At 40.0% G+C, this 12753-nt stretch overlaps 1 protein-coding gene across 1 annotated transcript in view; it reads right to left on the reverse strand.

The window, feature by feature from the left end:
• The window catches only part of kif21a (kinesin family member 21A), a 60152-nt gene that overhangs the window by 27605 nt on the left and 19794 nt on the right, over positions 1-12753 (reverse strand). The window contains exons 2-10 of the mRNA XM_016568444.1: positions 5866-6088; positions 4891-5073; positions 4105-4254; positions 3883-4017; positions 3575-3754; positions 3372-3459; positions 2129-2349; positions 711-900; positions 566-629 (exon numbers count right to left, since the gene is read on the reverse strand). Coding sequence (XP_016423930.1) covers positions 566-629; positions 711-900; positions 2129-2349; positions 3372-3459; positions 3575-3754; positions 3883-4017; positions 4105-4254; positions 4891-5073; positions 5866-6088 — 1434 coding nt within the window. The remainder of the gene's footprint in view (positions 1-565; positions 630-710; positions 901-2128; positions 2350-3371; positions 3460-3574; positions 3755-3882; positions 4018-4104; positions 4255-4890; positions 5074-5865; positions 6089-12753) is intronic.

Here is a 12753-nt window from a genome sequence, read left to right on the forward strand (position 1 = left end):
AGATAGATAGATAGATAGATAGATAGATAGATAGATGACAGACAGACAGACAGACAGATAGATGACAGACAGACAGACAGATATAGATAGATGACAGACAGACAAACAGAAGATAGATGACAGACAGACAGACAGAAGATTAGGGTTGGGTATCGATTGGGTTTTTTACGATACCGGTGCCAAATCCATACTTTTAAAACGGTACCGGTGCCTAAACGGTGCCTGAACCGATACTTAAAAAAAAACAAAAAAAACATGGATAACATTAAAGAACATTACAGACAGACAGACAGACAGACAGACAGACAGACAGACAGACAGACAGACAGACAGACAGACAGACAGACAGACAGACAGACAGACAGACAGACAGACAGACAGACAGACAGACAGACAGACAGACAGACAGACAGACAGACAGACAGACAGACAGACAGACAGACAGACAGATAGATAGATAGATAGAGAATTCTACATTATTCAGTACAAAAACCACTAAAAAACAGTATAGATTTATAATATTAGCCTCATTTACAGTAGAATATCAGCAAAAATGTAAAAATACCTCAGATCCTCAATCTCCTTGATGTAATTCTGAATCATATTTCCAATCTCCTCACTGCCTTCACCTGAAAACATAGTCCAAATTCTGTCAACAACTATCAAACATCTTACAAAGTCTTTGATTGGCCGTATTTGCCGTGCTGTACCTGCTCTGGAGAGCACCTGATTGGCCTGTTCACTGAGCAGCTGCGTGAGCCGAGCGCCCTGAGCATCGATGGCTTCCTGCATGGCCTTCACGCGCATGCGCAGATTATTGTTCTCTATCTGCAGCATTGAGTTCTCATGGAACATGTCGTTGATGCTTTCCAGCCCATCCTCTCCGACCATACGCTTCCCCTGAGAAACACAGACAGACTTACTTCATTCACCAAACATTCACACAATTTATATAAAAGAATCACAATATTATTTATTAGCTAAACCCCTATGTCATAAATTTCTATTTCACAAGTTATCTGAAATGAACGTCTAGGGGTTTGCAATCCCTTGATTGGTAAAGCCTGCCGTAAAAAAAAATAACGTAATATTTTAGCACTGTTTAGCTGACACTATTTAATCATATTAATCAGGCATTAAAGGCCCCAGCATACTTCATTGTGCATGTTTTGCTTCATCTAGAGCACTTGTTTAGCGTGGTGGCACTACCTAATGGACCTTTTTACATTTTACCACTCACGTCTTTCACTAGTTTTGAGTGAATGGCCGCTTACTGATAAAACAACTAAGAGTTGGCTCTTCAAGTGACATTGAGTGATGAAAAAATCCCAAAGATTTAAAGACTGGCTGTTTTCTACCAACTATTTCAGGGGGATTTTGTTGACTAATCATTCTTCAAAAGTTCTTATTGTAGTGCTGTGGGAACAAATTTGTTTCAAAGTGAACTATTATAAACCAATCCACCCTGACTCTAGAAATTATGCAGAAGCCAGCCAAGCAGATTGCTTATGATTTTTTGGAAACATTTTTATTTTTAAGTAGGACTGCATCTGGCGGTCCAAGTTCAGTAATCATCTATACTTGAAACTGAACCTCTAAACTCAGTGTTAGCAGGTCAAATTATGAACCATCACTCATTAACTAAACTAAAGTTTTAGCATTTTAATGCATTTGGTCGTGGCCCACTAGATCTGTTACGCACGCTGCTGCTGGACTTGCTACTACCAACCGATACACAGACACATTGCTGTGAGCATGTCAGACAAGCTGCAGCAGCAATAGGAATACAGTAAATAAATCCTGTAGCAGATGTAGACAGGTGGTGCTGGGGGAGGTGGAGGGTTTCAGAGCATCTTTGACAGTGCGCTGCAGGACCAGCTTACAGCAAACAATGAACCAGACTATTTCATGTTGAGCAAGCAATCTCATTGGCTGCAGAATGAGCAGAGACCAATCAGCTTGTAAATAAGTCATAGCAGACTGCATGTAAAGGATCCATCAGCCTGCGTCTAGATTTTCATGACTGAGCTATATATGTTGAGGATACACTGAAGACATGCTGGAACTGAAATCCAACTCACATAGAAGTTTCTCAGGCCTAACAAATATTTTTATAGCAGAATCTCACCGTTCTGTACTCCATGAGCTCCATCTGCAGTCGGGCGATCTCCGTCCTGAGTGCACTGATCTGCTGGCTGGCCTTGTCTTGGTTCACCACCACCTTGTTCTTGATGTTGCGAGCTCTGTTAGCGTACTTCAGTGTGTTTAGGGTTTCCATGAAGTCCTGATCTGATGGGCTGGTGCAGGAGATCATCACTGTTCGACTAAGAAACCGGAGAGAATGTCCAGCTTTATTTATTTACTCGTACTGTCTAATGCTACAATGCCAAATTAATATTTTGTCCGGATGTGGATCAAGTCTGCTGCATCGCAATACATTGTTGAAAATGCATCCCTAATGTTGGTATTATGATCCTGATTAAAGAATTTTAAGCTCGCCAGTCAAAAATTGTCATTATCGTGTTATAATTCTGTTATTATCCTGTTATTACACCGCTATTCCAAATTTGCATGCTGTTCATGGGAAATACTGTGAAAAGCATTTTATAGATGCTATATATTTATTTATTTAAAGAATTTTAACTGAATTTGACTATTGTTAGATTGAAAAATTGAGAAGATTTGGAATATTTGCGTGCTATATTTCAAGTCTTCTCAAATCATATGATAACTTTGACTAAAATTGACTGAAATTTAAGTTGTCATTCAATTATAATATTCACCGACATCAAATATGGCACCAGTTGTCAGGTGTGGCATCAATGATATTTGGTCAAGAGACATGCAAGAACACATTTTGTTGTTGACGTCCAATCTGACATTATTTGTTGAAAGGCTACATGTTTGATTTCAAAGCTACAACGACAGAAAAAATTATCAAAGAATAATGCTTTGAATTCTGATCTGCTCTACATACAAACCTATTGGAATATAGTGCATATGGACTGCTTTCGTTTTTATGCCTTTTACAGTTTGACAGTCACTGTTACTTCAAACTATCATTGTATGAAAAAGACCTTCTTCGAAATTACTCTTAATGTTTCCAAGAAAAAATAACCGCATTCTGAGAAAATAATGACAGAATTGAAATTTTTGGGTGAACTATTCCTTTAAAGGTGGAGTAAGCGATTTTTAAAAAAGACTTTAGAAAACTGATTCGGGCCGAATTGCAAACCAAACTTGTAGCCAATCAGCAATAAGGGGCGTGTCTACTCATGATGTGGAGGAGAGAGAGTTCAGAGCACAGGACGGACATTAGCGAGTCGAGCGACAGAAAGATAGAGATGGCGGATAAAAAACAAGAGGAAAACGTCTGCGGAACAAAGGAAGGCTTAAGGCAATAAGGCAAGAACGTTTGCTTCTGTCTCCTAAAGCACTGATGACATTCCCTAATGCCAGCTGCATCACAGCCAGAAAAGAGAAGTTTCAGTTCACCTTATATAATTCTAGCCTGTGGGCGATTAATATGCAGTCTTATTATGTGTCATTGTTTAATAATATTACTCGTTCTGACCAATCCACAGTTAATGGAGATGCCCTCTTTGGCTCGGTCCCCTGTGGCCCCCGTCCTCTTGAGTCTCTCTGATCCAGCCAGATCCACGAAGTGAAACTTGGCTGTGAGGGTTTCAAACTCTTCCATCTCAGACGAGCTGTTGGCCAGTCGATTGTCGGTTTCATTGTCCTGCTCTGGAGGCTGAGAAAAAAAACATGAAAAGTTAATTAAAACACAACAATAGACTAGACGGTGTTTGTTCATTTTGGTGTGTTTCTACTCAATATGGCAGCTGTAGGAATGTGACCGCAATAACTTATGGTACTTACGCTTTCTGCGGGTGCACAAACACGCACTTGGCAGATGTGAATGGTGAAGATGGCGTGAGATCGAGAGCTCTGTACATTCATCTGAGTGCTAGCAGTGGTGCGGCAGAGAGCGCCCAGCTTCAGACACTGCATCATCTACAACACACACATCAGTACAGTCACTTACACTTCATGCATAATATCTGGATACAGTATCTTGGAAAAGAAATGGCTGACTCTCACTTCCGCCTCTGAGGAGACTGTGCGTGTTGTCACGCCTACAGTGTAGATGCTGCCGCTGGCGTCCTCGTGGATTTTAATGTGAGATTTCTGCTTCTTCATCTCAATGTCACGTGTGGTGTCGAAAAGATCTAACACCTCTTCATTATACAACTGAGAGAAGACAGACCATACAATAGTAATTAAACCATTCATATTATTGCACTGTTTTTTGCACATATTTCTTACATATGTGACCCTGGACCACAAAACCAATCATAAGATTTATATCATGAGATTATGAGATTTATACATCATCTGAAAGCTGAATAAATAGAAAAAGCTTTCCATTGATGTATGGTTTGTTAGGATAGGAAAATATTTGGTCGAGATACAACTATCTGAAAATCTGGAATCCGAGGGTGCAAAAAAATACAAATATTGAGAAAATCTCCTTTAAAGTTGTCCAAATTAAATTCTTAGCAATGCATATTAATAATCAAAAATTAAGTTTTGATATATTTACAGTAGGAAATTTACAAAATATCTTCATGGAACATGATCTTTACTTAATATCCTAATGATTTTTGGCATAAAAGAAAAATCTATAATTTTGACCCATACAATGTTTTTTTTGGCTATTGCTACAAATATACCCCAGCGACTTAAGACTGCTTTTGTGCTCCAGGGTCACATATATAGGGACTATTTGTTTGTCTGACCAATGGTAGTTAGGGAGGAATATCAGTCAGTCACACAAAAGGATCATTAAAATAATCTAGTAAAGCACAGTCCACAAAAGCTCTGTACCTCCAGAAACTGTGCGCTGATCTTGAACTCTGGGACGGGTCGACCCTGATCTGCGGCCGTCTGCCGTCTCTGCTCGATGCCTTTAAAGAGGTGACCGACCGCCCGCGGGATGATGCCCAGCTCCTCGTCTGATATGGTCACGTCAAAGCCCGTGCCCATCGTATACGTCTTCCCCGACCCTGTCTGAGATCCAACACCAACATCTGATCAGTGTCGATACGTTCAACTGTTTAATAAACACTTCATTATGTGGTTATTTATTTATTTTATAACTGTGCAGGTTGAACCCATAGACTGTATAAAAACATGGACGTAGTGACCGTGACGTCACCCGTAGGTTTCTGGAGAGCGTTTTTGAAGCTCAAAGTAGGCGGAGCGGGCCGTCACCATCTTGGCAGCACGTCACTCCCGGATAATCGAAAATGGGCAAAGAGGCGGGAGCTGGTTGCTGAAGCCACGCCAAGGTTGCCGCTTGGTTGAACCCAATTATAGTTGTGATGTAAAAGTACGATTGAGGAGGACGGCACACTATTTTCCTGTTTAACACTGTAAAGAAGCTTTGACACAATATGCATTGTAAAAAGCGCTATAAAAATAATGGTGTTTTGTCTAGAGGGTGTCACATGTGTTTTTCTGCTGGAGTTCGATGTGTCTGACTGGCGGATGAGTGAGACTGTTGATAAATCAGGATTAACACAGTGCCACGGGGAGAGACAGACAGATATCAAATCTGTGATGTCGTTTGGAGGAAGTCAGCCATGAAATGCAGGTCACAGGTCATAAATGAGACAGACAACATGAAGAATATATGGATGTCAGAGCAGAGCTCGCACATGTGAAACTAGGTCAAATCCAAACTCCTTTAACCTGTCATCTTAAATGATCCTGGATGTGCTCGAATTCCTCACATGTGGGACAATAACTAACCAGAAGTGTCAAAGTCAACATGAAAAGACATTTTCTAGAAACACAAACCTGTCCGTAGGCAAAAATAGTGGCATTATAACCCTCAAAACATCCTTCGATGAGTTTCTCAGTGCAGTTGGCATAGATGGTGTCCTGCGTCGAGTCCATGTCAAACACATAGTCATACGTGAAGGCCTTGTCCTTTCCCAGAACCACCTGGGGTTCGCCAGGGGTCACAAATGTGCAGATGTGACATCCCTCAATCTTTTCCTTTGCCAGCTGAGGACGAATCCTGTGACACACAGAGACATGAAATATTCTAAAACGACTTGCACAGTCACACGCTGAATAACAACGAGAGCCTCCTGATGTGTTGATAAAGTGACAATTAGTCATCTAAAATAGGAATGTAATTACTGGGTGTCTGACTGCATAGGATAGCATGTCTAGCAAGAAGTTTTACACTTCAAAGATGAAATCTCCGTCAATAAGCAAAAGGATGCTTCCTCACATTCAGCAAGATACAAAAAAAAACTAAGTTTGATCTCTAGAAGTATCTATTATATTCTAGTATTCAAATATGGCTCCGGTCCTTCTTGATCCCTCTTTCATCTTTTTGATGAAAAATCTTTCGTCCAATCACTTAGAAAAGTAACATCACACCTCTCTTTAACAAGCCATATTTGAGGTAGCATTCATAGCACACCAAGTTTAATACTTAGCAGTATGGTTTGTTTAAATCACCAATCAGCAGCAACAGTGAGGCTTGCATGGCGAGAGAGAGATACGTGGGTGAGAGAGACATAAGCAGAGGATGGGTTGGAGCCAGTCTGTAAGATCTGTATTGTTTCAAACATGTCAGTAGTGTGGAAGCATTTAAAACGGTCCAAGAAAGACCAATCATTACAAGCACCGACAGCGAGAGACAGTTTAGCACTGCATCGCATGTCTTCGATGAGAAGAGGAGGGTGGTTATTAGATGATTGATGATTTCATACTGTATTATGATTGAAATTGCCAAATGGCCTTAAACAATTCGTAAAGAAACTGCAGAAGGTTATGTTTTCTAATACACGCACGAATTGCAGGTATTCTGACAGCCCTGCACTGATGGCGCTGTCTGCTTGTTAGCCAGGGTTCAAAGCACGAGGAAAATCTGCGCTGAAACAGTGTAACTCGTCAGTTGCTCAGTAAAATTTTTCTGAATTTTTACAAGGCATGTGACAGTGTGATATGTGCGACAAACATCTTCCCAAATTCGTAATGAGAATCATTTATAAATCTGCTGTTGTCAAACGAAAAGAAGCACTGAGGTCTTCCTGTGGGTTTCCGCCAAAATAAAAGCTGAGAAAAAGCAAGAACTCCATCAGCATTCATAAATGTTACAGTGTTGTCATTTCACTGTTGTTCTGTAAAATAAAATAATAAGTAAAACAATAATAATGATAATAATACTTACAACAGCGCTATTAATGAATGTATTATAACATTCACACATAGTGTTCAAATTGTGAGCTGTAATATTTTCTTATGTTTTAAAAGAAGTCTCTTCTGCTCAGGAAGGCTGCATTTATTTGTACAGTAAAAATTGCATGCCTGATTCAAGGGGTCTCAAAAATGGCCAAAAAATATTATTTTACTAACTTATTAATTTTAAGTTAAATTGTGCTTTGTTTTTGTAATGTCTGCTAGAACGTTAAAAAATGTTCAGTGTTAAACAAATATTTTTAAATTGTTGTTTTGTAATATATTTATTTTTTCTTTGAAAAGCAAGACAAAATGGTAAAAAGCACATTTTGGCTATTTAATTTATACAATGGTGAAAATTTTTTTGGGCTAAATACATGGGGAGACGGCCCAGTGTTTAATTTTCGGCTTCAGCCAAGAATTTTCATTTTGGTGCATCCCTAGCCTGAACCAGCTGAACTGGCTCCTTTCGACTCTGAGGGGCAAGGGCACTATTCCGAGTCTCTCCCATTTGTCAGAGCTTCTCACCTTGTCTCTCATATTTAGCTCAGACACCCTTCTGAGAAAACACATTTCAGCAGCTCATGTGGTTGGAACATAGATCAACTGGTTAATCGAGAGTTTCGCCTTCACCTTCGCATTCAGCTCCGGCTTCACCACGACAGTCTGGTACAACAACCGAACTACTGCCGCCACCGCTCCTTTCTATCGATCTCATGTTTAGATCTGCCCTCACTTGTGAACAAGAACTCAAGATACTTGAACCCCTCTACTTGGGAAAGCAACTCACTCCCTACTTGAAGTGGGTAATCCACCTTTTTCTGTTTGAGAACCATGGCCTCAGATTTGGAGGTGCTGACTAATATCACCAGGCAAGGTCAGCAAGTTCCCATCCTGACTTACAAGAGCCTGAACCAGCCTATACTTCCTCAAATAAGACAACTGATGGTTTGCAACAGTGACAGGCAGCAAGAACCTTCTAGCAACAGCTCAAATTCCACAATAGAGGCTTTGAACAGAGCCCACTCGGACTCCATGTCTCTAGCCTCCCTAAGGATCAAGGAGTAGCTCCTCTGGAGGTGGGAGCTAAAGATCTTCCAGACAGGATCCTCTGCCAAACATTCCCATTTCACCCAGATGATTTATTTTGGTATCCCCAAGTCTGTCCAAAAGCTTTCAGACCCCGTCATCTTATTCAACTTACCAATAGGTGGTGATCCATTGACAGCCCTGCTACTCTCTTTACGAAGTGTCCAAAACACACGGCCACAGGTCTAATGATATAACAACAAATTCAATCATCAAACTTTGGCCTAAAGTGGTCGGGAAGTAGGTACATGGAGTTATTTATTTATTTATTTATTTATTTAGTCATTTAGCAGACACTTTTATCCAAAGTGACTTACAAATGAGGACAATAAAAGCAGTCAAAACTAACAAAAGAGCAACAATATATAAGTGCAAATGACAAGTCTCGGTTAGTTGTAGAGGTTTGTTTGAAGTGGCTGGAAGACCTGCCAAGAGAGCATTCCAATAGTCCAGCCTGGATAGAACAAGAGCTTGAACAAGGAGTTGGATGAGATGGAATAGGATCAAGCGGACAAGTAGTAGGATGATTGGAAAGGATGAGTTTAGAGACTTCTGCCTCAGAGAGTGGAGAGAAGGATGAAAACGAGTGTATGTTTGCTGGTAAGATGTGTTTGACAGTTTGTGGTGTGGCAAATTGTGCACTGAGGTTTGTAATGAGGTTTGTTATGGCCAATCCATTCTGAGCACACAAGTTTAACAACAGAATACCACTCCCTTCCAGGTCTCTTTGTCATCACCAACATGAGCTTTGAAGTCGCCCAGTAGTACCATGAAGTACCTAGGTGGTACTCCTTCCGGGGCCCAACCCAAGGTCTCCAAAACGGCTGGACACTTTGAACTGTGGTTTGGCACATAAGCACAGAACACAGTCAGAATATTTCCCTCTGTGACACAAATCACAGAGAGATGACCCTCTTGTCTACCAAGTTAAACTTCATAACCATGGCGCACAGTCGGCTTGTGAGTATTCCCACTCTCATCCGGGCCGACTGCAGAGAAGGAGCGAGCCCAACCCCTATCCAGGTGTGTGGTTCCAGAGCCCGAGCTGTGTGTGGAGGTGAGGCCATTGTAAGAAATTATAGTCTGCCTCGACCCAGCTTCCACTCCAAATTGTGTATTAAACTATGCTCCTTTCTCTACAAAGAGCTTAATTATCATATAGATAGTTCTTTCCGATCTTAATCATATGTAAATAGTACCTCCGGAGCGATAATTTGTCACTTATAGCGTGGGAGCAGCAGCAGGCCGTCAAGAACCATCTGCTGACCAAAAGGGTACATGAAAGAACTGCTATGGATTCTGTTTAATGATAGTTCTTTCCGATCTTAATCATATGTAAATAGTACCTCCGGAGCGATAATTTGTCACTTATAGCGTGGGAGCAGCAGCAGGCCGTCAAGAACCATCTGCTGACCAAAAGGGTACATGAAATAACTGCTATGGATTCTGTTTAATCTTATCACCTTAACATTTGGTTGTTCCCACTTGAGTCTACCGAAGATGTGGGAACGGAAGGCTATCACTTTCATTGTCATCCGCAATTTACATTTAAAACGAAACTTAATTTACATGTTGAGCGGGAAGATGAACGTAATACAGTATAAAATGATTGAGCTTAGGATGTTCGGGGTTCATTCTGACTCCGCTGAATCTGAAGTGCTGCCTGTACTTTGTCACTACTATTCTGTAATAAAAGTTATTCTTCATCAAGATCTTCGACGTCTTCACTTTTTCTTACACCATCTATATCTAGCTGGTATCACTTAACCTCCTGCACCTCTGACTCCTTCCCCACCAGAGAGGTCACATTCAATGTACCAAAACCTAATTCTGCAACCAAGGTCCTGTCTTCAAGACCCCTTCTCCGCCTGCCGCTCATTGTATATTACATCGGGTCCCCAAATCTTCCCCTTGCAGTTGGTGAGGTCACAAGTACCACTTCTCCACCGGGGCTGGTGCCAGAGCCGGAGCCCAATTGGTAACTTTTTTTGTTTTTGTTTGGCTAAGCCCAACTGTGCCACATGGGCCAGAGCCGGTAAATAACTAATGTCGTAGGATACAATATACACATAAATGCTCTGGCTAACTCCACAGACAGATAAACGAACAAGCATAATTCAGAAATAAAATGTAATTACATATTACAAATATACAGTAATTGCATACCAAATATCCAATACAACTAAATGATCAATAGTCTGAATATCCTATGTCGACCAGTCGAAATATGAATATCACTAGTGAGTAAGATTTAAAGGGGTCATATGATGCGATTTCAATTTTTCCTTTCTCTTTGGAGTGTTACAAGCTCTTGGTGCATAAAGAAGATCTGTAAAGTTGCAAAGACTAAAGTCTCAAATACAAAGAGATATTCTTTATAAAAGTTAAGAGTTAACCACGCCTACCTAAAATGGCTCGTTCTAACACGCGGTATGTGGAAAATAATGTTTTTTTTACTTTAAACCGCATAAACACATTTCATTACACCAAATACACAAAATACTGTTCTTTTTAGCAGCATCATATGACCCCTTTAATATGGTCTTTTTCAGGGAGCAATGTCATTTTAAAAAAACATTTTATAAACCTAACCAAAAATGTTATTCTTTCCAATATAAATATCACTGCTATTTACAGCAATTTACATACAAATATTTGAACTCATTACACAAATGAATACAATAAAACACTCCATTATTAATCCCAAAATTACTAAGAAAATTATTCTGAAATTATACATCTATAGACAAGTCTCTGTCTGTCTGTCATGTTCACATCCCTGAGGCAGCTTCATACAGTCGGTATAAATCATTAAAGCGTGATCTCTAGACAGCCTTTCACTACTCCTGGCTGCATTTTAAGAGGAACCTGGATCATCTTTCCTTTCCAAAATTCCAAACTAATCCTTTAGATGAAAGAATAGATGACAGGAATCACGAAAAGTGCAAAAAATAAAAAATACAATTATAGCATCAGACTAGTACTATATCATCAATGCATGTCACCAAGAGAGGAAGAGAGAAAGATTTAGTTGAATTTGGTATGGATGGACAGGCTTGCATTATGCAGGAATCAGCACCACAGCTCTCTCTGTCTCTCTTTGTGTCTGTCATGAGTGCGGCTTTCCTGCCCTGTGACAGAATGTAGGCCACTACTGGACCTGCTGCTGTTTAACCTTAATTCCTCATTCACACGCACTCATGTCTGAGTTCATAGCGATTTTTGACTTTTAGCTCAAATGAATGATTATTACAGTGTGATTGTGATAAAATGTGATTGGGGCATGAGAATGCCCATAGCAGGAATGAACCAGTGGTCCTATCTGTGCCGGCAGACAGAGGCGGACTTACCCATTAGGCAAAGGTAGGCAACCGCCTTGGGCCCCCAAAAGCCAAGGGCCCCCTAAAATGCTTTTCATCTACGAGATGCGCATTAAGCGCGAACACGCGAACGGTCGCTTTTTACAGTGTTTATCACCACGACAACCGTCTGCGTGTCCGAGTAGACACACTTCTCGTGTATCCTACTTGTAACAAATGAAAATATCATGTATCTGAAGCTGTAATTGAATATTGAGTAACAGTGCGTATTATATGTTTAATGTTTTAAATGTTACTTGTTTCGTTGATATAATCCTTAGATGTGTAAATGTATAATTTCCTTTTCATTATTTTTTTCATTTTCATTTAAATTTGTTAAAATAACAAAAATATGTGTATTTTATAGTTTAGAATTAGATGCACTTTGGCACACAGGCTTACGCTGGTAACTCATCACAGTCATCAGTGGACTTTCCTCCTCAATATAGGCTATATTTTTTCACACTTTTCTCATTCTCACTAGTTTTTACATGAATGAATCTCTGAAGGGAACCGACTGTCTTCAGAAAAGTTTCGATGGCATTTTCATTTGATCTGATAACGTAGCGCTAATGAGCAGCGCTGCTTTGTTTACAGCTGTTACCAGGGAAACTGCTGTATTTCTGATGTTCCAAAAGCGCCTCCTGCTGCCAGAGAATCAATGTACATTTTCAATAATCCCGTCTGCAGTTTTTGTTCAGACCAATGCGGAAATCCACCCTCTTAACCCTGTTTTAAATTAATATCATAATTTATACTTCTGACTCTCTTTTCTTAAAAAATGGTTTAAAGGCTCAATTGTGATGTTGATCATTTTATAATTTATTTTGTTTTTGTGAAAACTGTAAATCAATTGCTATTTCGTGGTCTACAACATGAAAGAAAGCCATTATAACATGTGCATGAAAAATGTAGAAACATTGGACACAACTTTGGGGCAACATAATGCAGCAGCAAGCATCACAACAAAAAAGGAACCTCAAGGCCAAATTTGTAAATGTGTGCAAATACATAGGGCCCCATTCATATATTTTGCCTGGGG

Source organism: Sinocyclocheilus rhinocerous, unplaced genomic scaffold (assembly GCF_001515625.1).
Source record: "Sinocyclocheilus rhinocerous isolate Xijiao unplaced genomic scaffold, SAMN03320098_v1.1 scaffold921, whole genome shotgun sequence".
Classification (NCBI taxonomy): domain Eukaryota; kingdom Metazoa; phylum Chordata; class Actinopteri; order Cypriniformes; family Cyprinidae; genus Sinocyclocheilus; species Sinocyclocheilus rhinocerous.